This window comes from Phacochoerus africanus, chromosome 4, assembly GCF_016906955.1.
Source record: "Phacochoerus africanus isolate WHEZ1 chromosome 4, ROS_Pafr_v1, whole genome shotgun sequence".
NCBI lineage: Eukaryota > Metazoa > Chordata > Mammalia > Artiodactyla > Suidae > Phacochoerus > Phacochoerus africanus.
In genome coordinates, this window is record NC_062547.1 from 854,259 (window position 1) to 879,713 (window position 25,455).

At 66.5% G+C, this 25,455-nt stretch overlaps 2 protein-coding genes across 3 annotated transcripts in view; one reads left to right on the top strand and one right to left on the bottom strand.

Moving 5' to 3' along the window:
• Positions 1 to 2,084, top strand: part of MUC5B (mucin 5B, oligomeric mucus/gel-forming) — a 40,511-nt gene extending 38,427 nt beyond the window's left edge. The window contains exons 49-53 of the mRNA XM_047774061.1: positions 10 to 96; positions 176 to 298; positions 491 to 536; positions 643 to 757; positions 1,307 to 2,084. Of these exons, the coding sequence (XP_047630017.1) occupies positions 10 to 96; positions 176 to 298; positions 491 to 536; positions 643 to 757; positions 1,307 to 1,523 (588 nt within the window). The 3' untranslated portion in view covers positions 1,524 to 2,084. The remainder of the gene's footprint in view (positions 1 to 9; positions 97 to 175; positions 299 to 490; positions 537 to 642; positions 758 to 1,306) is intronic.
• A 9,398-nt stretch (positions 2,085 to 11,482) lies between these two features.
• TOLLIP (toll interacting protein) lies at positions 11,483 to 24,527 on the bottom strand. Of its 2 annotated transcripts, XM_047774906.1 has the most exons (6): positions 24,354 to 24,527; positions 17,217 to 17,366; positions 15,398 to 15,580; positions 14,543 to 14,695; positions 14,291 to 14,381; positions 11,483 to 12,381 (listed from the first exon to the last, which is right to left on the bottom strand). In XM_047774906.1, the coding sequence occupies exons 1-6, from the start codon at positions 24,384 to 24,386 to the stop codon at positions 12,170 to 12,172; spliced, it is 822 nt and encodes a 273-aa protein (XP_047630862.1). In that variant the 5' UTR covers positions 24,387 to 24,527; the 3' UTR covers positions 11,483 to 12,169. The 2 variants fall into 2 exon arrangements, with proteins under 2 accessions (XP_047630862.1, XP_047630863.1); XM_047774907.1 differs by lacking the exons at positions 17,217 to 17,366; positions 24,354 to 24,527 and adding an exon at positions 16,543 to 17,210.
• Positions 24,528 to 25,455: the final 928 nt, after the last annotated feature.

Genomic DNA, 25,455 nt, shown 5'->3' on the forward strand with positions numbered 1-25,455 from the left:
CTCCCCCAGGGCTTCGAGTACTCCAGCGTGGAGGGCAAGTGCTGTGGGGACTGCGTGCAGACGGCTTGCATCTCGCCGGATGGCCAGCTGGTCCAGGTAACAAACCCTCCCCTTCAGCTCCTCCGCCGACCCCATGACCCCCAACCTGGCCTCCACTCTCCCCTTGTGATTTCAGCTCAACGAGACATGGCTCCACAGCCTCGTGGACAACTGCACGGAGTACCGCTGCCAGGTCAAGAAAGGGCTCCCTGTGCTGACGCCCACACCCACCGTCTGTCCGGACGTGCCCAGCTGCAGGGTGTGTGTCTGGGGACCGGCCAGCTCGGCCGCACGCCCCGCCCCGGAGGCCCCGCCCACCCCCACCCACCCCGGAGGCCCCGCCCACCCCGGAGCCCAGACTCGCCCACCGGGGAGGCCCCCACCCCTGCGCACACCCGGCCGGCCGGCCGAGGCCCCACCGGTTCAGCTTTCCCTCTGACCCCCTCCCCAGGGCATCCTCCGGAAAAAGGGCTGCTGCTACTCCTGTGAGGAAGTGGGTAAGGCCGCCTTCCTGCCCCTGCGCCCCGCCCAGTCTCCGCCCACGGACACGCCCCCAGGATGCCCCGCCCCCCGAGCCCCGCCCTGAGCCCTTCCTCTGCTCAGACTCCTGCCAGGTCCGCGTGAACACCATGGTCCTGCGGCACCGCGGCTGCACCACCCAGGCCGCTGTCAACGTCTCCTTCTGCGAGGGCTTCTGTCCGGAACCGGAAGTGCCCAGGTGAAAGGCCTGCGCCCTCCCACCCCGGGTGCCACGTGGCCCTGTCCCTGGCCGGTACCCCCGCCCCCCTCCCCAACACGCGCGCTGGGGCCCTCTTCTCCAGGCACAAAGCCTGGGCCTCCCGGCCCCAGAGTCAGGCCTGGGAGAGCTGGGCTGGGCCACACCACCCTGGGCACCACGGCGACCACCCAAAGGTCAGGGGTGTCCTCCTGCGGCCCAGGGCCAGCAGAATCGGGGCCTTCTGTGGACCAGACTGTGAGGGCGGAGCTGCAGGCAGACCCCAACCCCCCAGCCTGGCCAGGGGGCCCGGGCAGCTTCCCCGAGCAGGGTTCTGCAGGGACAGGACGTCTGAGGAGCCGGTTCGCGGGACAGAAGGGGTCAGGCTGCGGAGGGTCGGGGTTCAAAGTGACCCAGAGCACCTCCTGTCCAGTCCAGAGAGCCCTGTGTGCCCAGAGGACGGGCATGGGCCGCTGTCTCCAGACCCCAGAGAAACCAGGAGCCGGGCGGCTGGGGCTGGACGGGCAGGTCCTGAGGGCTGTGCACCTGTAGGTTCTCCTTGGAGGCCCAGGCCGTGCAGTGCCGCTGCACCTGCTGCCAGGAGACCAGGACCCACCAGGAGGTGGTGACCATGCAGTGTCCCGACGGGACGGCCATCCAGCACACCTACACCCAGGTGGACGAGTGCAGCTGCGGCCCGGCCTGCAGCCCCTCCCCCCAGGCTCCCGCGGACAGCAGTCCTCCTGCTCTAGGGGCCGCGACTGTCTGACGCTCTGCCCCGCCCCACACGGCCTCCTCATCTGGCACCAGAACACGCCCCGCCCAACCACGGGCACCTCCGGAGCCCACTCTGCGCCTGCCCCAGTGAAACCCAGGCCCGGCGGGTGACCGCGCAGTGAGGGTCTGCTTGGGGGGGTCCTCAGGCGGGGGCCCCGCCCTCAGCCCCTCCCGCCTCTTTTGGCCACCTGTCTGGCCCTCGGAGCCCAACCCCCATCTGAAACACGCGCACCCACTCTGTCCAGCCTCACACCCTCCGCCCCGGGGAGATAACTGGACACCCACTGCCATGTGCTCCCACCGCAGGCCTGTGCGCCCCCACAGCCCCGGGGGGCATGGATTCCCACTGGCTACCTCCTGCAGCCACGCAGGCTGAGGCATGTCCAGGGAAGGCTGGTGGCCTCCAGGGAGCTGCAGCCGGCCGGCTGGCTGCCCAGGTCTGGACCCGGGCTGAGGCTATGGCGACCGAGGGGTGGGCCAGGGCGGGGTCCCCACGGCACACCCTCTACTGCCCCAGTCCCGCTCTTGCAAATAAAGCTGAGCATCTCGTGCACCTCGAGGTCCCTGTCTCTTCCCTCTGAGGGCGCCCCGGGCCCTCCCCTTTTTGGTGGGCAGGGCTGCCCAGGACCTGCTGGGGGACCAGACAGGGTGGGGCAAGGAGGCACCCAGGGTCAGTTTTGGGCGCGGGGCGTACTGACCGAGTCAGTTCACGCAGGCTTGGAAACGCCCTCACCGTTATTTAAACAAAAAAAAAAGGTGGTTCATAGAAGCAGAAAGATTGGTCGAGCCCACGGGGTGCGTGGAGCCAGGCAGCACACAGTACTGGATGCCAGGGTGCCAGGCCCGCCTGTGCTGCCCGCCCCTCGGTGGTGATTTTCCTTCAGGCACTCGTCGTGGGCACCTGCCTCACACGTGACCTCATTTCCCCGGCCACCAAGGGAGGGGATTTCTGCCTTTCTTTCCCATGGCTCCATCCAGAACGAGGACACCACTTGCCCGGGGTCTGCGGGAGGGCCTGGGTGCAGCAGCAGGAAAATGGGCCGCCCAAGACCATTCGCGTGGCCCCAGCCTGACTGCAGTCAGGGAGAGAAAGGACCTCCGGGGCAGCTACGAGCAGGGCACCACTGCCACCCAGGAGGCAAAGGCCGTGCTGGTCACAGCCAAGGCAGCCGAGCGGGCAGGGCCTTCCTGGGCCTCCCACGTCACAGGACCCGCCCCTGCGCTCTGCCCAGCTGGGGACTGGCAGCCGCGGGGACTGACATCCATGACGCCTGTGCCCCCACGGGCCAGGGCTCTCCGCCTCGGGGAAGGCGCAGCCTGGGGGCTCTCGGTGGCCTTCGCCACACCCCCCTGAGGTCCGGCCAGGGCGGGTCACCCTGGGGCTGGGCCAGAGGCAGTCCGAAGGGCTGACGAGGTTACAGACGCACTGCAGGAGGGCCCCCTCCGCTGTCACCACCGGGCTCCACCGCCGCAGGCTCACCCGGTGTCTCCCATCCGTTTCCTGGGGGCTGCGGCCGGGCCCCACCCCAAGGGAAGCCCTTGCCAACCCACGGGTAGGACCGCAGCCTCTCCCAAACCGCCGTCATCCCAGGGCACACGGGTCCCTTGAACCTGTCCGTGTACCTCTCGCAGAACTAAACGCATTCCCACGGTACCTGTAGCACGTGCGTCACTCGCGGCAGACCAGCGCTCTCGCGTGGGAGTGCTCCGTGTGCCAGGGCACCTCTGTCCACCCTGGCGACCCCCCTGCAGTGAGTGCCACCAGCTCCCCCGGTTTACAGGTGGGGAAATGGAGGCACAAGGAGATGAAAGACTCGTGTCCCAAGGGCATGGGCCAGGCTCGCCAGAGTCCCCTCGGCAACATGGGCCCCGAGGGCCACTACAAGACGCGACGTGGCGAGTAACAGCGAGACACCAACACGTCGCCTTGAAACGCTTCTTAAAAGGGATGTCTGGTTTCCAGCTTCTCCCAGAGACACAAAAACTAGGACAGAAAAGAATGAAAAACGTTTCTGGCCACGCCCGAGGCACGTGGGCCAGGGACGGACCTCGCGCCAGAGCAGTGACCCAAGCTGCTGCAGGGACCGCACCAGGTCCTTCACCCACTATGCCACCAGGGACGCCCCCAAAGAAAGAAATTTTAAAGTGGCATCCATCGAAAACAAGACAGTGAATTATCTGTAAACCAACAGATGATCGATCCGTAAGAAGGAGGGCTTTGGGGAAGCCCACGGTGAAGGGGTGGTGGCCCCAGGGCGGCATCTGAATCGACAGGAGCTGCGACCTTCACAAGGGGACAGGGGCTCGTAGACCCAAAGCCCTTCGGAGCACCGAGAGTGAGGAAAAGGAATGAGGTTTGTTAGTTTTGCTGCATGTGTTTTGATCGCCCGTCGCGAGGTGCGCCCATGTTCACAACTGCATCTTCAGCAGAGGGAAAGACGGGGGCCCTTGTAAACGCCAGTGTTACCGTAACAGTGGCTTGAATCTGGTTTTTGTTTTCTGTATGACTTAAGAGACATATGTGTTTAAAGAAGAAACCACACGTATTAGAAGCTCGTATTGCAGTGCTTTGGCTTGTGATTCCAAGTCTTAATAACTGGCCTTAGTTTCTTCTAAACCTTTGTCTTTCTAGGGCCGCACCTGCGGCATGTGGAGGCTCCCAGGGGTCACATGGGAGCTGCAGCTGCCGGTCTACACCACAGCCACAGCAACGCAGGGTCCTGAACCCACTGAACGAGGCCAGGGATCAAACCCACATCCTCATGGATACTAGTTGGGTTCGTTACCACTGAGCCACGAAAGGAACGCCACCAGTCAGGTTCTTAACCCGCTGAGCCATGACGGGAACTCCTCTTGTAAATTTTTAAGATTTAGAGTTTATTTCATCCGATATTAGTAGAGCCAACCTGCTTTCTTTTGGTTACAATTTGCGTAGAAGAATGGTTTGCATGCTTTCGCTTTCCACTTGATTCTGCTTTGGGGGTCTCAGGCGTGTTTCTCACAGACAGCGCAGAGCTGGATCGCGTGCTCTTACCCATTCCAGCAAAATCTCTGCCTCGGGACTGGGGCATCTCACCGGTTACCTCGACTGCAACCGCTGACGCAGAGCGATGCAGCTCCATCACTGCGCTGCGTTCCCTCTTCCGTGGAGCTCGCCCCTCGTTTCCTACAGTCCTGCCTCTTGGCGTTCAGGTGATTCTTTGCAGTGCAGCCTGTATTCCCTTTGCTCGCCCTCATCTGGGTACATCCTTCAGTTGCCTTCCTCGTGGTGACGGTGGGGATTAAACTTAACCTTCTGACGTTACAATGCTCTGCTCTGGATCTACAGCAGCTTAACTTCAACAACGCACAAAAACCAGCTCTGCCCCTCACAGCGCCGTCTCTACCCTCGTGGTTGCTGATGTCTCAGTTACACCTTTACATACAGTTACACCTTTACATACTGTTTACAGAAACGACCACAAAGCGTTAGTCTCTTAAATGATGCAGAAAACCAGGGACTTCCCGTCGTGGCGCAGCGGTTAACGAATCCGACTAGGAACCATGAGGTTGTGGGTTCGATCCCTGCCCTTGCTCAGTGGGTTAACGATCCGGAGTGGCCGTGAGCTGTGGTGTAGGTTGCAGACGCGGCTCGGATCCCGAGTTGCTGTGGCTCTGGCGGAGGCTGGCGGCTACAGCTCCGATTGGACCCCTAGCCTGGGAACCTCCAAATGCCACGGGAGCGGCCCAAGAAATGGCAAAAAGACCAAAAAACAAAAAAAAAACTACGCAGAAAACCAGACTTGGATGTACGAGCCAAAGCAGAGTGATACCAGCTTCTAACTGGTACGTGTGGTTTCCTCTTCAAATGCACGTCTCTTAAATCACACCAGAAACAAAGCCTGTCGTTTCCAGCCGCCGTTACAGTAACACCAGCTTTTCCAACGGCCCCTGTGTTTACCTTCGCTTAAGTCTTCCTTGTCCACGTGGCTTCAAGTGACTGTCCAGCGCCCTTTGCTGTCACTGTGTGGTCCCGAGCGCCTCTCAAGACCTACCAGCCCCAGAGGAGCGACCAGTCTGTGCCCCCACAGCCACCTGCTGTGACTGCGATCCGGGCTCTGAGGGCTCAGCCACGAGCCCAACCAGGAGCCACCACGGACTCCCCCTGCGATCTGGGCAGCTCCGTGGCGGTGCTTCCCGGCCCGCAGCTGACCCGACAGGCTGTCCTGGAAGAGGCTGTCCTGGACCCCCGGCACGTGTCTGCAGGGGAAGGAACGGCCACCCCGCCAGGCAGACGAAGGGCGTTCCCTCCACATGGTGGCTCCGGCGTCAAGCCCAGATGGGCTCCTTGCAGGCGCAGGGCCCCAGTGGAACGGAAGAGACTCAGCTGAGGCTGGAGCGAGGCAGGCCCGCAACGGAGAGCTCCCCCGACCAGCCTCAAACCCTGCACCTCCCACAGGAGGGCCCTACCCACCACCCAGCGGGACGAAGGAAGCCTCTGCCCCCCACCCCCAATAGCCCAGCCGACCCGACCCAGGGCTGCAGCGGCCCAGCCCCTGGGAGGCCTCGGACTCGGGACCGCCAGCTCCTCGGTGGCCTCCGGTGGCCACAGCCCCTCCGGCCCCCCTTCCCTCTGAAAGCACGTTCCCTCCTCCTCCCCTGGACCCGCCTGGCGTCCACCACGGCGCGCCCCGAACTGCAGCCCTCCTCTGCTGGTGAAACAGCTGGCCATGTCATCCCCGAAGCCGATGCTGGGCAAACTGCCCACCTGGCTCCAGAGCCGCGTGCCTCCACGACCCTGGGTCACTGAGGGGCCGACAGGAGCCACCCCCTCAGCCTCCGGGTGCACCCGGGCAAGTCCCACCTCTGGTCAGCCAGGTCCGGCCCTGAGTTCAGAGGCCTGATGGCCCCCATGGGGACCCTGGTCCCCCAGAGAGGCCCCCAGGCACCCTGTCGTCTGCCTGGTAGACCCCCAGGGTTCCTGCAGCTCTACCACCAGGCCCGTCGGAGGCAGGGGCTCAGGGCAGGGGGCGTGGGCCGGGGTCGCGCAGGGTTCTAGGGCTTGCCAGTGCTCCTCACGTCGCAACTTGTCCCCAGCCTGTCCTAGGAGGACGGGGTGGACGCCCCCTGTCGCCCCGGGGCCACCCTCACCCACCCGCCGGTCTGCGTCCGCTCCCTCGCTGAACCCAGGCCGCTTCGGTCTGCGACACACACGTCCCTGCCAGTGTGGGCCCTGGAGCCCCTCCCCACAATCAATCCTGGGGCGCAGCCCCGCCCAAGCAGCCTGTCACAGCTGGCAGGCCCTCGCCTCTGGACGCCCCTCGGCCAGCCCTGGATGCGTCCCCTGGACTGGCGTGAAGGCCACAGGCCCTGGCCACTTCTGCCCAGGCCCACAGGGTAACGTTGGGCCAGCTGTGCATGCCAGCAGGAGGGCGCCTCCGCGCCGAGCCGGGACTCCGGGACTGCCCTCTCTCCCTTCGCTCTTTCGTCCCAAGTCCTGCTCACGGCTTCACTTTTGGGGAGACCTTCTGGGGAGCAGGCACTGAGGGTGATTCTCAGTTTGGTGCCCGTTGGGTCTGACGTGTCCCAGGGTGACGCCTGCAGCCGGGCGCTGACTGCAGGCCCACCGGGAACCTCCCTTAAAACCGCCTCCGACACGCTGTCCCAGCAGGGCCACATGCAGGCTGGCCTGGCGCGGCCTCGCAGCGCTGGGTGACACCGCCTGTCCAGGGCTCGGCCTCCGCGTTCCAGAACTTCCAAGGCCAGCGGGGCCGTGCTCTCTGCCTCCACAGGCTCCTTTTCAGAAATCAGCAGTCCGGGAGTTTCCGTCGTGGCGCAGTGGTTAACGAATCCGACTAGGAACCATGAGGTTGCGGGTTCAGTCCCTGCCCTTGCTCAGTGGGTTATGGATCCGGCGTTGCCGTGAGCTGTGGTGTAGGTTGCAGATGCGGCTCGGATCCCGCGTTGCTGTGGCTCCGGCGTAGGCTGGCAGCTACAGCTCCGATTCGACCCCTAGCCTGGGAAACTCCATGTGCCACGGGAGCGGCCCAAAGAAATAGCAAAAAGACAAAAAAAGAGAAAGAAAAAAGAAAAAAGAAATCAGCAGTCCGAGCCGGGGCCAGATAAGGGCGGAAGAGGCGGCGATGAGCCGTCAGCAGGAGGGGCCTGCCCAGGGCTCCCGCCGGACCACGCGGCGACGGGGGGGGGGGGGGCGCAGCTGCAACCCCTCCCGCATCCAGGCTGCCCGCTGACCAGGACCCGCCTCAGCAGACGCCTGTGGGCGGGGCAGTGAGCACAAGGGGGGCCAGTGCGTCTGGGGGGTCCTCACCAGGGGTCGGGTGTGGGGGCGGCAGGTGGAGGCCAGGGCCTCCCCCCAGGTGAGGTGGGGCTGAGGCATCTCGATCGCAGAGCGACGTGAGCCCCCGCCTCACCCCGCAGCAACCCTGCCTCCTGCACCCTGGGGTCTCCCCTCCGTGGGCTCAGTGAGGATGCAGGCGAGGGTCCGGGGCTCCCAGGAGGTGAGCGGAAACCAAGACGGAAGGAGCAGAGCTGCCGCTGCAGCGCCTGGCCCGCGCGAGCCTCTAGGCATCTGGGCGGACGCGCGCTCCCCCTGTGGCCCAGGGCAGGGGTGGCATGCTGGGCCCCAGCCTCACTGCCAGTGTCTACAGCAGCCACCCCAGGAAGCCCCTCTGCCGATGCCAGGCCCGCAGGAGGGGGACCTGCCTGCCCACTCCTCACTGCCCAGGACGTGGTGTCAGCGTGGAGGCCGGGGTGCGTGGCTGCAGGAACGAGCCAGCATCTCTGGGGCCTGACACCCCCGCACCCGGCTGGGGCTGGACAGGGAACCTGGTGCAGCCAGGCTGTTCTCGGAAGGTGGAACCAGCGGGGTCCCCACGCGTGAGAGCCCAAAAGGGCTGGCAAGGTTCAGACTCCTCAGCAGGCCCGGGACGCCCCAGGCGAAGGCTGAGAACCGCAGGCAAGCGACTGCTGTGGAGTCGGCCCCCCAGACAGCCGTGGCGGAGCTGGGGTGAGGTTCCGCAGGAGCAGAGGGGTCGGAGGCAACCAGACGCTGTGAGCGGCAGCTAGTGGGAGCAAGCTGGATGGGCAGCCGACCCGACACGTACTCAGAGCAGAACCTGCCAGCAGCACAGACGGCAGTCAGCCTCCTCGGGGGGCCACGGCCCCACCCCCGTGTCCAGGGCTGCATGGTCCTCAGACCAGGACCACCGGCCGAGTGGGGGCTGGGCTCCCTCGGGAGGCCCCATGGCACCAGGGCAAGTGCCCGGGCGGTGGTCCATTCCCCAGCCCTCCCCACGGGGCTTACGTCACTCACCCCAGGACAGAATGGCCACCACTGACCCAAACACAAAGGCTCCTCTAACACTTGGGCTCACAGGGCCACGCAGCCACCCCTGCTCATTTCCCAGGCCCTGGAACGAGTGACTGAGCTGGACAGGCTTGGTCGCCAGCAGAACTGCCCACTGAGTCCTTGGCCGCCCAGCGGCAGCTGGTGCGATAGGAGGGACCGTGCCAACCCCCAACTCAGGCCCAATACCCCCAAAACCACACTGGGGCTGGGCGGCCGGCAGCAGGGCCGCCTCTAATCTGCCGCACAAAGGATGGAAGTGTGGCACCGCCGTGGCCCGTGTCAGCCATCCGCCTGGCGCCCGTGCACCCAGGCTGGGCCTGGCCCTGGGCAGACGTCCCACGCCAGAACGGGCAGGGCCTTGGGCACTGGGAGGCACCCTGAGGCGGTAGTGGGACTGTCCGCCCCTGCAGCTCCCCCACCCCAGGCTGAGCCTGCCCCTGACGCTCAGACGCATTCTTCCCGTTCCTTGGGGTTCTCGGGGTTCCGGTCCAGAGGCGCCACGGGTCCTGTGTCCACTGGGTTTCTTCAGCCCCGTCGGGTCGCTAGCCCTCAGCAAGGTCCAATCTGCTGGCAGCCTGTCCATCAGGGGTTCGCGCCAGTGACGTCACTGTCACCCCCAGCAGTCTCCGCGGGGCTACGTCCACCACCCTGGCCGTGCTGGCCCACTAGGCCGCAGCAGGGTCGCCCTGGGTCTGAGTGTCCGAGTGGGAGGCCCGGGGCCAACACAGGCTCCTCCACAAAGAACGGGCTTCTGCATCTACCAAGCGTGTTTCTCACCAGGTGCTCCCCGGGCCGCAGGTGCTGTAGAGAGGAGCCCACAGCAGGGGGCGCTGCACACCACCCCCTCCTCGCCAGCAGGCCCACAGGCCCTGGGGACGCAGCATGCACCTGGGGGGGGGCCACCCCCGCCTCGTGGCCTCTGCCTCATGTCTGACCGCGTGTACATGGCTCCCCTGGCTGCTGGGCGGAAGCTCCGCCGTGACACAGACGAGGGGCAAGGAAGGTCACCCGAGGGGCCTCTAGGGGACTGGAGGTGGGGGTGTAACCGAGGGCAGCAGGGACCCCCAACCCCTGGCTGTGCCACCTTCACAGTGGGGCCAGCGCTGCTGCTGGAGAAACGCCCACGGACTCTGGTCCAGACACACGGGCCGCGGGCACCTCCCGCTCACCGTGCGGGGAGCCGCCCAAGGGCTACAGGGCCCAGTGCCCCGCACCTGAGCTCTGAGAGGGGGGTTCACGAACGGGAAACACTCTGTGGCCCATGTTGTCCTCCTACAGAAGGTCTGATCGGCCTGGAGAAGAATTACAAACAGGACAAGAGAACCGAGGGGACGGCGCTTCAAGGCCGGGAGCTGCGGCACAGCCCCCGTCTCGGCCAGAGCGCGGCGCCGGCTGCCTGTCCTCCGGGACCCACCTGGAGAACAAAAGTCAGACTTGGGGCAGACCTCGGGCTCCTGCTGAATCGAGCCTTTGCCCTGAGCCCGACCCCCGAGCCCTGTCACCGGTCCGCGGGCGACTGGACTCCGACGGCCGCGCTGGCCTCTTCGCACAGCCAAGCACACACTCAGGACCAGAACCGCGCGCACGCCCCCTGGACGACTCGACACCTGTGTCACACAGACCGTTTATTAAATCAGAAGGCCGAAAAGTAAAACTGTAACTTACAATCAAACAGCAATCTGGACCTGGACCCGCAGAGAATGACCAGAGACGCGAAGCTCTGCAGACTGTCCCCAACGCGGCAGAGCCGGCCGCACAGGCGCCCGTCGCGGGAGGGGCGGGCGGTGCACAGGGCTGCCCCTCCTCACCGGCACAGAGCCCACCTGCGGGGGGCCCCAGCCCCCAGCCCAGCAGCTGCGGGCGCCCAAGCCGGTGGCCTCCCCCAGGGGCTGCAACGCGCATGACCAGGAGCTGCCCCCACGCCGGGCACCAACCAAGAACAGCGGGAGGGAGCCTGGTTTGCAGGACGTGGTCTCTCTCTGACCTAGTGAAGCGGCGGCAGTGTCCACGAGCTGCGCAGGTCCGGGCCACGCTGAAGCCACCGCTCCCTCCGTGGGGCCCCAGTGCCAAGCTGAGCGTGCCAACGTCACCACCCACAGTCCAGGGTTGCAGCTCGTGACCACCGCTCTCCCGCATCTGAGGAGTCGTCTGCGGCAAAAGCACGAGAGGTCCTCACCACCCACCACACAGCGCCACCCCCTCAGGCCACCACTGCGGGCGCCCAGAACGGCCTCCCGGACCGAGGCCTGGAGGCGGCGGCAGCGTCTTCCGGGCGGTATTGCGCTTGACCAACCACGTGTCAGGAAAGGCCCAAGTTCAACGCCGACTTGCCCAGGCTGACCCTGCTCCGACGCCCACCCCGGCGGGCTCTATCCCCGTGTCCAAGGGCAGAGCAGTGACCGCCTCGCTCTGGGGACAGTCTCAGGCTGCCACCTTTCACTGGGTGTCCCCCTCCTGCCCGTCCCTTGGCCACAGCCCGAGCAGGCCCAGCAGGCCATCCACAGGGCCTGGGGACCTTCTGCCTTGCAGGAGAATGTCACAGACTGGCCCCTGGAACTGGGGCCCAAAATGTCCTCAAATTCACGTCAATAGCGAGCCGACAGTTCCTAAAGACCCTTTAATAAACCAATACAAAGACGCCCCAGTCACAGGGAGGGCCCCTCGAACAGCATGGCACGGAGCTGGCGAGACAGCAGGACAGACGCAGGGGCCCAGGGGCTGAGCACAGACAGGGCCCCAGACTTCGCCCCCAGGTCCGGCCCGCATGCACGCGTGCTGGCCTGCGGGCCGAGGCTGGCCCAGGACACTGGCGAGCGGCCCGCGGAGCCCCCGTGGGGCAGGAGGTGGGTTTTCAGTGTGGACGTCCTAAAGGGAACCCAAACCGGCTGTTCCTGGATTCTAGGCGCCTGGAATTACGGGTTACCCCAAAGGGCGCCCCTGCAGCCCGCAGTAAGACCTGGAGGCTCAGCACGAGTGCCCTGGGGACCCTCTGGGGACAGCGAGGAGGGGACGTGCGCCCTGGGTGGTAGGATGGTGGGCGTGTGCACACAGGACACAGATGCGTGCGGCTCTTCTCTGACGGGAGCGGGAGGAAGAAAGGACCCCACCGCCCCGACCACATCGAGCGCGGCTGCAGGGACCAAGACCACATGCATCCCAAGCAAGGGTGTGCACTGGGGGCTACACAGACGGCCGAGGGGCGGGGGCGCGTTCACGGGCATCGGCTGGGACGGGGCTCCCGGGGAGGGTGGCCGGCAGCCAGGCTGGAGGCAACGCGGCGCCAGGCGCGCCTAGGACTCCTCGCCCATCTGGAGCAGGGAGTTGATGGCGGCGTCCTTGCTCCCCCGCTGGGCCTCCAGCACGGAGCGGATCACCTCGCGGTCCACGTTGGGGAACATGTCCTGCATGGCCTTCAGGTCCTCTTCGCTGCAGCGGGGCTGCGCGCCGACGGCCGGGGGCAGGGCCACGGGCACCACGCCGGGGCCGCACACGGCGGGCACCCCTGCAAGCAGAGGGCACATTCAGGGAAGGGCTGCGGCTGGCGGGCAGCACAGCCGGGGGAGGGCCCCGCGCCCACTGGCCTCCCGGGAGCCGCCCCAGGCCTCACCGCCCGGCGCAACCCGGAAGCCGGCCAGAGGCGCAGGGGAGCCGGGGTGAGTGCCCGGCGTCTCAGGCGGGGACGGCAGGGCCCAAGACAAGCCCTCTCGCACCCTGGACCCTGAGACGCGACACTGAGACCCGCGCTCACTTCCCAGCACCAGTGGCCGCAGGACCGCCCTCTCCACCCAGAAGACACACAGCGGCCGGCCCTCGGCTGCAGGCCGACCCCGGGCTCGGCTCCCTCAGCGTGGCCCCCGCCTCCCAGGGGACACAGACGAGGACAGAAGACCTCAGTGGGCCCGGCGCCTCGGCAAGGCTGCCCGCCCAGCGCCCGCCACGTCCAGGTGACAGCAGAGCGCCTGGCACTCTCTGCCGCGGGCCCTGGAGGCCAGCCCGGCGGCTACGCGTGGGGCTCCTGGCATCGGCCGTGGGTGAAAACTAAGAAGCTCACGGCGTCTGAACTGCTGGGAGAGCTGCTCAGAGCGCCCGCGCTGCCCGGCCCAAGTCTAAGCTCCAGCTCGCTGCCCTGAAACCATCTCTGGCAGGAACCCAGACGGACGTGAGGCAATAAGGACCCTCGACAGCCGACAGCGCAGACTCTCAGTTAAACACGTCTCAGGAAGAAGAAACGGGGTTAAAACCCTTAGTTCTTGTAGACTCAAAAGCACAACCAAGAGTTTCCATTGCGGCTCCATGGTGATGAACCCAACTAGCATCCATGAGGACGCAGGTTCGACCCCTGGCCTCGCTCAGTGGGTTGAGGACCCAGGGTTGCTGTGAGCTGAGGTGTAGGTCGCAGAGGTGGCTCCGATTTGATCCCAAGCCCAGGAACGGCCATGTGCCACAGGTACAGCCCTAAAAAGACCCCCAAAAAGATGAAAAAAATCCACTGCCAGTCAGGGACCCAGCATTGCTGCAGATGCAGCACAGGTGCCCTTTGACCCCCAGCCCAGGAATGTCCACGTGCCTACCAACCACTCCAACCTGTCGATGAAAACGTCCACTGAGAAAACTCTGAACCAAACACCCTCGGACCACAAGCATCGGCTCACAGCTCCACCCAGGGGCTCCCGCCTGGCCAGGTTCGCGTGCGGGACACAAGCTGGGATGCTGCCAGGTGGTCCCACTCCTGCACCTGCATCCCCTGGGCTTCCGGGAACAGGGAGAGGGCCTTAGGACTTGAGGACGCCCCCAGCCTCTGCAGGCGGTCCCCTTCCACCAGGAGGGGCCAGGGCGCCCACGCGGAGGCAGGCGGTCCCGGAGCACCGCCCTCGGGGCCGCCCAGTCTTCAGCCCCCTCTGTTCAGGGGCTCTGGGACGCACCCACACCGTGAGCTCGGCAAGCTGGGCCTTGCTCGGGCTCTCCTGTGCCCGCCCAAGTCCAGCTGGTTTTAAGCTGGTCAGCGTGGGCGGCGGAGCCAGCTGCCACTGTAGACAGCGTGGAGCTGACCAACAGGCGACCGACCGTTAAGGCTCGCAAGTCCTCCGGCAGAAAGGTTGCGGTCCAGCCCCGGAGCCCAGCGGGATAGAAGCAGGCCCCTCGCAGAGGTAAACGTGACAGGAACGGGGCCCTGGAGCTCGCGGCTCCTTCGCCCGAGAGGAGGACCGCCTGGCGCTACGGTGTCTGACTCACTCTCAAAGCTCGGGAATCACACGTCCACATCCCCCCGGCCCATCTGTGCCAACACGCAGGGAAACACAGACCCCTAACACGCGGGAACATCTCCAAGGCAACAGCCGGCCGGCCTCCAGCCCACGCGCCAGTGCCCTGGCACCCCTCTCCATGCCCGCTGCCCGGGGAGGAGCACACACCTGCGAGGGGCACGTAGCCGACTCCCTGCTGGTACACTGTGGGCATCAGGACCACGGGCTGAGGTGGCATCACCACGGCGGCCGGCAGCGACTGCAACACACCGAGGGCGAGAAGCTCGCGGAGAACGTGGCACGCCCAGCCCTGCCCTCCAGCCTCGCCCACCCCCTGGGAGCCCAGGCGCCCGGCCCGCCGGGCCCCGAGGCGACGCCCGGCGGGCAGGAGGGGCCTGCGCGCGGCCGAGGGAGCCTCACCGTGTAGGACATGACCAGGTTGACCATGCCCTCCTTGTCGTCGCCCTGCCGCCCGCTCAGGCTGTACCACTCGTCCTCCACCTTGCCCTGCTTCAGCGACTCGGGGATGGTGACGTGCGTCCAGGCGATGCGGTCGTCCATGGAGAAGGCGCGCTGGGGCCAGGAGACGCGCGGCCGTGACCCCGAAGCCTGCTGACCCCCGCCCCCCCCCCGCAGTGTGTCCTCGGCGGTGGGGCCGCCCTCCTCCCCGCCTGCCACAGGCCACAGGGGCGGGAGGCTCCAGCGGGTCACGGCCGTCAGGCCTCCACGCCCACTCTCCACTCCTCCCCTGCACCCCCAGGCCGCAGAGGCCGCGGGGAGGAGGGCAGAGTCCACCTCCCAGCCCTGTGGCCTAGCCCCGTCCTCCTGGCCTGGCAGGGCCACAGCCACTGGGGGCACCCCGGGCAGCCTCAGGAGGGGTGGGACGCTCCCAGAGGGCACTCCGAGCCCCAGGCTGGGAAGGACACGCAGGAGGCCCCTACAGGGCACACACCAGAGGCCCGTTTGCACCCACCCCAGCCCCCTCCCACGCCGTGTCCACCCAAGCAGACAGCTGCCACGTGAGCCGCCTGGTCAAGGCGACACACCCACACCCTGGACCTGGGGTCCTGGACCCCTGCCCCGGTGGGGACGGATCTCAACACGAGTCCTACAGACCCCACGGAGGACATGTGCTTTTCACTGCTGCCGGGGCACCAGCACACCTGGCCCAGGGACACAAAACGCCGCACGTGCACACACAGGCCTCGAGCTCCGGAGCAGCCAAGAGGCCAGAGGAGCTGGAACGGCGTGGCTCGCGCAGGCGGCCGCCCTCACCTCATCAAAGATCTCCAGGTAGAAGGAGTCCACGCCCGGCGGCACCGTGCACTGGATCACCTTATTCCAGCGCGGGTTCTTGGCGCCGTTGTGGGCCGTGGGCGTCTCGTACACGGCGTAGCCCAGGCGCAGTCGGCAGTACGGGTCCATGCGGGTCACGCCGTAGTTCTTCGCCAACTTGGCCTGAAACAGCCCGTGGGGGGGCGCCGTCAGAGCGAAAGCCCAGGCCGCCCTGGTGTCGCCCAGCCCCCATGCCGGGGCGTTCCGGCTGCCCACCCCCGGAACTCAGCTGCCCCTGCACAGTCAGCTCTCCCCACCCGCGGGGTCAACCAACCTCACATCCAAGGCATTACGGAAAAAACATTTCCGGAAAGTTCCAAACAGGAAAAGCAGAATTTGCTGCACACCAGCAATGCCTCCCACGGCCCATCCGTGGTACCAGACGCCGGGAGTCAAGGCCAGAGGAGCGACGGGAGGGACCTGCGCGCGCAGGCTGCACGCGAGGCTGCACCATCCTGTCCTTAGGTTTTTGGCTGCCCAGGGCACTTGGAAGGTGTCAGGCCAGGGATGGAACCCACGCCACAACAGGGACACCACTGGACGCCTCATGAGCCCGAGCCACCAGGGAATCCCCAGGCGGCGCCGTTTTACACTCGCAACTTGAGCAGCCATGGACCGTGGCATCGCGGGGTTCGGGGACCAGTCCTGAGCGGGACCACATTCTGGGCCCAGGAGGGAGAAGCACGTGTGGGCTGGCATCTCTGCCATGAGGCGCCTGGCACTGTGCCCGATGCTCAGGACCACAGACGGCTGCTGAGCAGAGGGCACCATCTCCACGACCCCTCCCAGAGGAGCTCGAAGCGCGTGCAAAGGGTCAGGGCGTTCCCTGTGCCCCCGGGCAGTGACCACACTGGCTCCAGCCTCCCCTCCCACGCGGGAGAGCCTTGGCAATGACCCGGCCCCATCCAGCACCGCCCGGGACCTGGGGCGCAGGCGGCCCATCCTGGGTCAGGGCCCCCGAGTGCCGAGGGCCCACCCACAGCTCACGCCAGGCATGGACCCAACTCAAGCGAGACGGGCTCCTCGGGACAGTGAGTGAGACCAGCCCGGCCACGGCATCAGGCGCAAGCGTAAAACACACTCACCCGCTGGAGTCTACAGTTCTGAAACAGGCTTGATCTTCCCACGGCTCCGAGGTAGCTGTTCTTCCCTCGTGAAGCCGAGATGCTAAGACTCTTCTATCTCACAATCCAGCGCGCTCGCTCTGAGCGAGGCCGGCGCCCGTGAGCGCAGGGCTTTCCTTCACCCAAACCCAGACGGGCCCGAGGCGGACGCCCTGCTCGCTGAGGCTCCCCTCCCGCTTCCGAGGCCCATGCACCCTCTGCGCCAAGGGCCTCCACCCCACCACGGCCTCCTGCCGCCTCCTCCCACGGCCCTGGCACCAGACGGTACACACAGGCCTGTCCTGCTGGTTTCCAGGCGGCTCTCTGTGACGCTGACGGGACGGTGCCGCCTTCACAGAAACCCACCCTCGCTCTGACACTCGCTGCGAACAACGACCTGCCAGGCGCGGCTCAGGCGTTGCTGGGGACAGGAGGGCTCTGTCTCTCCCGCAGCGGCCAGAGTAACCGCCGCGATCTGGTTCTCACTGGGACCAGGGCGGGCTGAGGGGAGGGGGCAGTGCCTGCCCCACTGTCCCGAGGGTCGGTGAGTCTGTCCAGGGGGAAGCACCCCTCACCGGGGTGCTGGCCAGCAGCTAAGGGTTTCAGGGAGAAACAGCATCCAGAAAGCTCCCTCCCTCGGGGAAAGCCACACCCACCTGCACCACGGTGATGCTGAGACGGCCCACGGTGCCCAGCGTCCCCCCGAACTGCAGCTGCTGTGCCGCCTGCGCGTCCAGCTGGATCTGCTGTTGCTGCTGCGTCGGTGTGATGCGCAGAAAGTCCTGCGGGAGCTCCCCGAGGTACACCTGCACGGGAGCAGAGCATGTGCCTCAGGGGCAGGGCAGCGGGAGCTCCACCCCCGGGGGTCCGGGACCCCAGGCGCCCCACCCACAGGACTGGGGTTCCACATGTTACACAGGAAGTCCTGCGGGAGCTCCCCGAGGTACACCTGCGCGGGAGCCTACAGTACCCAGGGGTGGGGTGGGGGCCTGGGACCCCCAGGCTCCTCGTCCATAGGACAGGGGTCTGCACCCAGGGTCTCCAGCCGGCGGGCCCCTCCCAGGATCTGCACTCTTGAGAGGAGGACACAGCACACAGCCAGGCCCGTGCAGGCCGCAAACGTCTCTGCCCTAGACGCAGGCCCTGCGCCCCAGCCAGGCTTGTGGCAGTTCTCGAGCTTCAGGGCTCTCTCGGCGTCTCCCTGAGCCCTTCCCGGTACCAGGGCAGCTGCAAGCAGGGGCCTGTCCGCCGCAAGCACTGTTCAAACGAATGAACCGGGGAAACCTGGAGCCCGGTTGTGCGGCAACTCGGAAAAGCCTCCGGGCTGACACGCCTGCAACGTCCCCACGAGAGAAAGCGCCAACGTAGAAACACCCCCGACAAAGAAGCCAAGAGATCGGCAACAAGCCCCCAAGACCTGGCCCTGGAGAGCTGGCCTGGGGAAGTGCCAGATCCTGGGGACAGGCCCGAACTGAGGGCTTGGGACAGCGCAAAGTCCCCAAAGAAAACTGCAGGAGACGAAACAAGAGTGGGTCAAGAGCCAGCCGGACTCCACTGGCAGAGGTGAGCAGACCAAGCCGGCCTGGGCCCACCTGGTGTCCACCCAGTGGACAATGGTGACTCTGCTGTCCCCTGGGCCGGGTAGGTGCAGGCTGGGGGGGCCAGGGTGTAAGCACAGCCCAGGACCCAAGATGGGAGGCCTGGCTACTGGGGGAAAACAGGGGCCAGAGCCCACAGCCCCAGGTCTGGGCGTTGTCTGCAGTGGCCTAGCGGGCGCCCCTCAGCCACCTGGGGAGCCCTGGACCCGGCCGAGGGCCCTAGAGGACTGGACAGTCTCAGGAAACACAGAAAGGAAGGCTCCCGCGTGTCACCAAGCTCACGGCGCCCCTGGAGAACGTGTGTGCGTGTGTGTGTACGAGAGATTCCCTCCCCCCTGCCCCCTCGCTCTCAGCGCCTTTCAAGGCCCTGGAAAGACCCTCGGCTCTGCTGCCGATGACGCTGCGACGGAAGCCTCACATCCGGGGCTCCCCTGCCCCCACAGCCTGGGCTCCCGCTGCTTCTCTAAGAGCCAGACGTGCGCCCGGCTGACCTGTCCGGGAGCCAGCTCTGCACCGTGAGAGGGGACCCGGTGGAGCCAGCCCAGGGCCTGGGCCCACCCGTGGTCGCCAGGTGAGGAAGACAGGGCTCCCTCTGGAGGCCGTGTGTCCCCAGGAGGGTGGCGCCGCCAAGCAGGTGAGGGCACAGCCGGGAAGGAGGCCCGAGGTGACACCCTGTGGGCTGTGCCCCCTCCAGGAGGGCTGAGATGCCCAGGACACGCCAGTCGCCAGTCTCTGCCACACCAGGCCTGTGCCCCGCCCCCCCGAACCCCTGGGACCCCCAGCGGGGGTAGGCACACACAGACCGAGCCCTCACTTGTCATTCGAGGGTGGCCGACACCCGCAGCACCAGGCACAGACGCCACGGACGCGGGCAGTGAGCGCGAAGGCCCTTCTCTGCTCCTCGGGCTACTTCTGTCCTGTTGGGATGGACCCTCCGCTTCCTCGTCACCGTCCTCATCTCGGTCTCCACTGGAGACAACCACCTGCGCCCCCACTGCCCCTCGGAGCGTGGGCCCAGCAGAGTCCACGCAGGAGCCACGCGGGGAGAGTGGGCCAGGCTGAGGCCTCAAGGGTTGGGGACACAGCGCAGGCAACCAAATCCCACGGGCCAAAGCCAGGAGCCGGGGAAGGGGCTGGCCCGCGGGTCTGCACCTGACCCCCGGGGACAGCAGCAAGTGGCTCGCCCACCAGACACGGGGGGAGCCAGGGAGCCCAGGGCAGTGGCGGATCAGGGCGCCTCACAGGGGGCTCACGGCTCGGCTCTGGTGCCGCCCTTCCGGCCAAGAGAGCAGAGAGGCCCCAGGATGCGTCTCTGCAGCCTAAGAGGAGCCCACGGAGGTGAAGCACCCCCCCCCACTTGCTTATGCTCTCCTATGAATTCGGCGTCCTTTTTAAAGAGGAAAATCCCAATTGCCCGCAGCCCTGCGGCCCCAGGGACAGGGCACCACCGTCTCCATGTGACCTGAGTGACGCCAGCGGCTAAGCAGCCCATTACTGCCCAATACCCCCCACTCCTGCCTGCCCTCGGGCCACTGGGCGCCCCCTGCCCCCTCTTTAAGGGCTTCCTGCAATGACCCCGGCCCCTCCCAGGTGTCAGCTCGCCTCCGCCACCCCCATCACCCACCCCTTCCCCAGCTCTCCACACCACCCCAACCAGGACAGGCCGTTCAGGCCCAACCAGCCGCACAGCCACCTCTGCCAGAGTCCAGAGTCTGCACGAGGGAGCCGAGCCAGCGGCGCTGACTGAGCTGAAAACAATCCCTGTGCCCGGGGCCCGTGTCCTGACGGAAGACGACAAATAATCAGCAAGGGTCACAGCCCTGCAAATAAAACACCGGGAGGCACGAGGGGTGGCTGGCTGAGGCAGGGGCGGGCGGCGGGGCCCTCCCAGCAGAGACCTGAGCGCCCTGAAGGCATCAGTCACCAAGAACCGTGCCAGGCACCCTGCACAGGGCCGAGTGGGAGCCCGCCTGGCAGTGGGGATGGTGGGGAGGTGGCTGGAGGAGCAAGCGAGGGAGGGAGAGCAGGGCAAAGGGAGGACAGGCTGCCAGAGTGGCGGCCAAGGCCCCCGGGGGCTCTGGCTCTGCCCCGAGGGGGAGGGGGCCAAGGCGCGGGGCAGGGGCAGGTGGGGAGGGGCCTGGGGAGCCTCGCGGCTGCGCCGCATGTCTGGCTGCATGTCTGGCTCTGCGTGGCACCTAACTGGGGCGTGACAGCAGGAGGACCAGTCTGGCGAGGGTGGCAGGTGTGGGGCCGCGGGCGCTCCAGGGGATGCAGAAGAAGCAAGGCCACCCCAGGGTGGGACTGCCGCCCAAGGGAGCAGGGAGAAACCATCGGAGGGTCAGAGGAAGGAAGGGGCCGGTCCATGCACGCCTGGAACTTTCTCAGGAGACGCACGAGCCACGGAAGGCGGGGACGTGACACTCGGGAGGAAAGCCTGGGAGGAGAGTCCCCGCCACGTGGGCGAGGGGAGGGGTCAGGAGGGAGGAGGGGGGGCCATGGAAGGAGCCCCCAGTGAGGGGGTGGGGGGGCCCTGTGCCTGCTGCAGGCCGTTTTCAGAAGTCCCAGACCACCCCCCCCCACCGCCTGCGCGGCCTTCTCCTGGGGTCCCCACGATCAACACCCCCGCCCAGCTCCACCATCCAGCTGGGAGCGAAGCAAAAATGAACAGCAGGAGGCGGGCATGGCCGTGGAGTCGCCCAGGCCTCTGAGACCTCCCTGCAGGGGGGCGGGGGCTCAGAATCCAGGGAGAGACGCCAGGGGAGGGGACGGAGTGGGAGCCGCACAGACGCCACGAGACAGTCCAGTCTGGTTCTGAGAGCGGGCAGCCGACAGCAAGCAGCAAACCGGAGCCTCCTCTGAGGCGGCGCCGGCTTTTAAGACAACGCCTCTCCTGTAGGAGGGTCCCCGCGGGCAGCCCCGCTGGGAGAGGTCGCCTGGGGGAGCGGGGGCGGGGGGGGGGTATTTATAATGATTCACCTTAGACCTGCATCAAATAAGTCCGCCTGTTAAAATTTCCAGGATAACCACAAAGCGAACAAAATTCCACTGTGTTTTCCAAAGCAGCAGAGAATGAAAAATGGAACTTCCAAAGCTCTATTTAATCAAACCAAAAGAAAGCAAGACAAGAAAAAGGAGCAAAAATGGTCAAAACACAAGAAAACACGTCAGGGAAAAAAGGCACGTGTGCACAACCACCCACGTAGGACTCGCTCACACGTGCCAGTTAAAAGCAAATACAGGGCAGCCAGGTCCGAGCCCACCCCCGGTGCCATGGCGGCCCAGGTGGATGCCCGCGTCCAGAAAGACGGAGTCCAAGACTGGAAAGAGCCCCATCGCCACGCAGCCAGGCCCGGCCCGGCCACGTGCGGGAACACGGCCCCGAGGCTGCGGGCCAGTGGGCAGGGCTCGGCCAGCAAGAAGGGCGCGTGTGCCAGGCTTGCGGCACGGGTAGACCCTGCCGGTGACAAAGAGGAAACCAAGAGCGGGCCTGTGCTTTGTGGCACTGGTGGCGACCTGACAGCGTCATTGTCACACGCGGTCCCAGAGCAAGTGATAAACTTCACACGTCACCCTCTGCCATCCCAGTGATGGCACAGACTCAGCAACAATTATCCGCACGTCGCGGGCCACGGGGCTCAGCCCGGGGCCTCACGTGGCAGACGTGACAGAGGAGGAGCCCGCGGATCAGCCGGCCTCTCCCAGCGCGGGACCAGCCCGGCCTGACTCAGTGGGACCCACCACGCGTCTCAGCGTCAGAGCGGCCCTGGCCCCCCTCCCCTGGGGCACAGGCAGCGGGGGCTCTGAAGCGCAGTCTGCAGACCCCCCCCCCAGCCCCACAGAAGGCAGTGGCCCCTCTCGGGTACTCCCGGCCGACAGGCTGCGGAGCAGACGGAATGGCCAGCAGTGCTCGCAGCGGCCCAGGGGCCCAGGGTTGGGCCCCTGCAGTGGCCTTTCGGGGAAACACTCCCCCGAAGACATGAACTCCATCCGCGTCTCCTGGAATTGCAGCAAGTTCCCAGCCCTCCAGCGCCCCAGTTCCAGGGCAAGGGGGAGCTCCCCAGACCCGCTGGACCCCATCCACACGCCCAGGGACTGTGCCTGTCCCTCCCTCCCCACGAGTGCTCCCGCAGACACGAGTCCAGGCCCTGGGGGCCCCAGCAGGGTGGCCCTGGGCCGTGGCTGAACCCCGTCGCCCTCTGGCAGAGGGCGACGTTCTGGAGGGCTGCCCAGCCGGGGCTCAGGATGGGCACTGTCCGCCAAACGCCCCCTTCGCCAGCGCCAGCTGGATTCCCAGCTTCTGCCCACAAGCCACACAGGCAGCAGCGGGGAGGGCCCAGTCACCGTCCAGCCGTGCTCCTGGCAAAGGAAGAGGCCTCCGCCACCCTCCAGCGACCGCAGAAGGAAGAAGCCTACCACGTTAGTAACTGCCGGAAGGTCTTTAACCCGGAGCGGCCGGCCGGACAGACGAGGGGGCGTGTGCCAGCAAAAACATTTCAAAGAACAAACAGAAGTACACTCTAGCAACCAGATCAGCCCCAAGGCTGCCGCACCTGCCAGCCTGCTGTGGCACAGGCGCCACCCCTGCGGACCCTTCCTGGCCTTGCAGAAGCCCTCACCCCACCCTGTCTAGCTCTGATGCTCCTCCTCCGGTCACCCCAAAGCCCCTGCTCCTCCCTCAAGTTTGAGGTGGCAGGTCACTTCCTCCGAGACCCTCGCCCACCCCAACCCCAGCCCAGGGAGGCCCCTGTTCACCTCCAGGCCTCGCCGTGTGGCTCCTGTGAGACGCTGGTGGTGGGCATCACTGCCCCGTGGGCTGGGAGAGGCCCAGGGACTCCAGGGCACTCAGGACCCGGGAGCCCTGGCAGCTCGGGGACCTGACCTCACCGCGTGAGCGCAGGCCGTGGAGGGCACGCCACACGGACAGAAGGACCGCGAGCGCACTGCGAGAGACCACGCCAGGAAGCACCACGCTGGGTGGTCAGACGGCTCAGGAGCGCAGGCCCCACATCCCAGCGCCCGCGGCTCCGTCCTCACCCACCGCGGGGCCTGCCACCAGCCCCTCGCCTCCACGTGAGGTTCCAGAGGCACCACGTTCACAGGAAGCTGAGGACAGGCGACAGGCCAGGAAGGGGGCGGGCGGCCTGACCATCATGTGTTATGTCACTGCTCCCGGGGGGGAGGTGGGGACCGCTAATTTTGTCCCCTTGCTTCTCTGGTGAGCCACTTGCCTAGAAATGAGGAACCGCGAACACGCAACCTGCTGTAACTCCCTGTGTGCGGTGAGGACGGGGACACAGAAACGTCGGAAATCAAGCTCCAGAAGCCTCTCTACTGACCCTGGGGCGTTTCCACACCCGAGTCTGCTAGGAAGTGCCGTCCGGCTCCCGCCAACCACTCGGAAAGAGCAGCTGTGCCCAAGGGCTTCTGGCAAAACCTTCCCGCTCCTGGGCAAACTCAGGAGAGCCTTCTGTGGAACTCGTTCCTGTCCGGCCAGGAGCAGCACAGCCAAGACCTGCCAAGCCCGGTTCAAGGGCGAGGAGCTGGGCGGCCGTGGACGCAGCCTCCGCCGTGGCCTTGCCAAGCGAAGGCACCAGCGTCAGCTCGGAGAGACGGAGGCGCCGGCCCGCTGCACATGTGAACCCGCTGTGATAAAAACCTCAGGACCCACGAGCACCACCCGGTCTCAACACCGCCAGGACCCGCTCCCCCGCAGTGACAGTCAGCTGCGCCAGGACACAGAAGAGAAGGAGGGAGGCCCGGGAGCAGAAGGGCACTCCCAGCTCCCAAGCCCTCGTGTGTCACGGGAGAAAAGGAGGCCTTGAGAAGCGGGGACACGGCCGGGCCTGGGAGTCTCGGCCTCCAGGGGGCTGTCCAGGGTTCAGGGTGCTCCTCCACAGAGGGACACTCTGGGCACGGGATGCCTCCTCCGTCCGGGGAACCCACCGGATTCGGGGCCAGCTCCCTTCTGCGGACCCTCCGGGTGCCAGGCCTCCTCCCTCGGGGACCCACTGGGCGCCGGGACTCGCCAGATGCGGGGCCTCCCCACCGGAAACCCGCCGGGTGCCAGGCCTCCCCGCTCAGGGACCCGCCAAGTGCGGGGACCCCCCCCCTCCCGCCACCGCTCGCCCGGAGCCCGGCGTCGGGCCCTCGCCTGTGCCCGGAGGCCGCGGAGCCCGCCTCCCAGCCGAAGCCTACCGGGCCGCGCTGCGTGCTGACGGTGGTCGCCATGGTGTGGCCGGCCCCGCGCCTCGCCTCCCGAGAGCTGACGCGCGGGCGACCCTCCGCGCAGAGCCGCGATCCGCCCGTGCTCCCGCGACGCCGCCGCCGCCGCCGCCACAGTCAGCTGACGGCCGGCCCCGCCCCCGCCCTGCCCACTGCGCAGGCGCGGGACGCCCCGCCCCTTCCGGCGCCGCGCTCCCGCGCGCGCGCTCTCCCGCAGGGCGCCTGCGCAGTCGCTCCCCCCGCGCCGCAGCCCCGCGAAATGGCTCCCGAGCCGGCCGTGTGCGCATGCTCGCGGGCCGCCGCGCGCCGGGCGGGGTGGAGCCGCGGGCGGGGCGCGGACGGCGGGCGCGGGGCAGAGAGGCTCGGGTCCGTCGGCGGCGCCGCGGGTGGTGGACGCGCCTCCCGCCACCGCCTGTTGCCCGCGCCGCAGCGGGACCCGCCCGGAGGCTTCGGGAGGAGGGCTGTCCGTGCGGTCCCCACGGGGCTTTGCTGTTGTCCCTCCGCGAAGGAGGTGGAGGGGTCGGCTTCGGCCAGGCCTGCTGCTCTGCGGTGGACATAAGCATTTTCTCAGGCACCGACGTCACACAGGGCCACTGACCACTCCGGTCACGTGTGGACACGGAAGAAACATGCGCACTCTCAGCCAGCCTCCCCCACCGGAGCTGGTTCACGGCCGCCACGTCCCACTTAGAGCTTTAACCTCCCTGCAGTCGGCTCTCCTAGATAGGAGTTTTTAAGAAGCTTCTAAACAGCATCCAGTCCACAGCACAGCCCCGCAGAATCACCTAGGAAAGGCCAAACCCTATGAGGTGTCCTTTCTGATGCCCTCCTAGTTCCCCGTGCATCCCCACGGAGTGCTTGGCTGCAACAAACCCATCTTGTCGAATTACATGTGTGTTCCCGCCTGTCTGACTGGAGAGCCCTGACACCTCCAGGCTAGAAGTGTCCTTTTCATTCGTGCATACTTTCCAGGGCCTTCAGGAGTAGCCAGCCCCCTGCGTAATCTGTAATCTCCCCCCCCCCCCCATTTACCATAACAACTAAGCATCTCCCTCCTGGACCACCTATCTCTTTG

Bases quoted from the DNA above. Each gene is read 5' to 3' on its own strand.
- TOLLIP (XM_047774906.1), bottom strand. From the start codon at position 24,386: ATGGCGACCACCGTCAGCACGCAGCGCGGCCCG. The intron at 15,581-17,216 runs GTGGGTGTGGCT...GGGCTGTTTCAG, and splicing joins TCAGCATCACCGTGGTGCAG to GCCAAGTTGGCGAAGAACTA. The intron at 14,382-14,542 runs GTGAGGCTCCCT...GGTGTGTTGCAG, and splicing joins ACCTGGTCATGTCCTACACG to TCGCTGCCGGCCGCCGTGGT.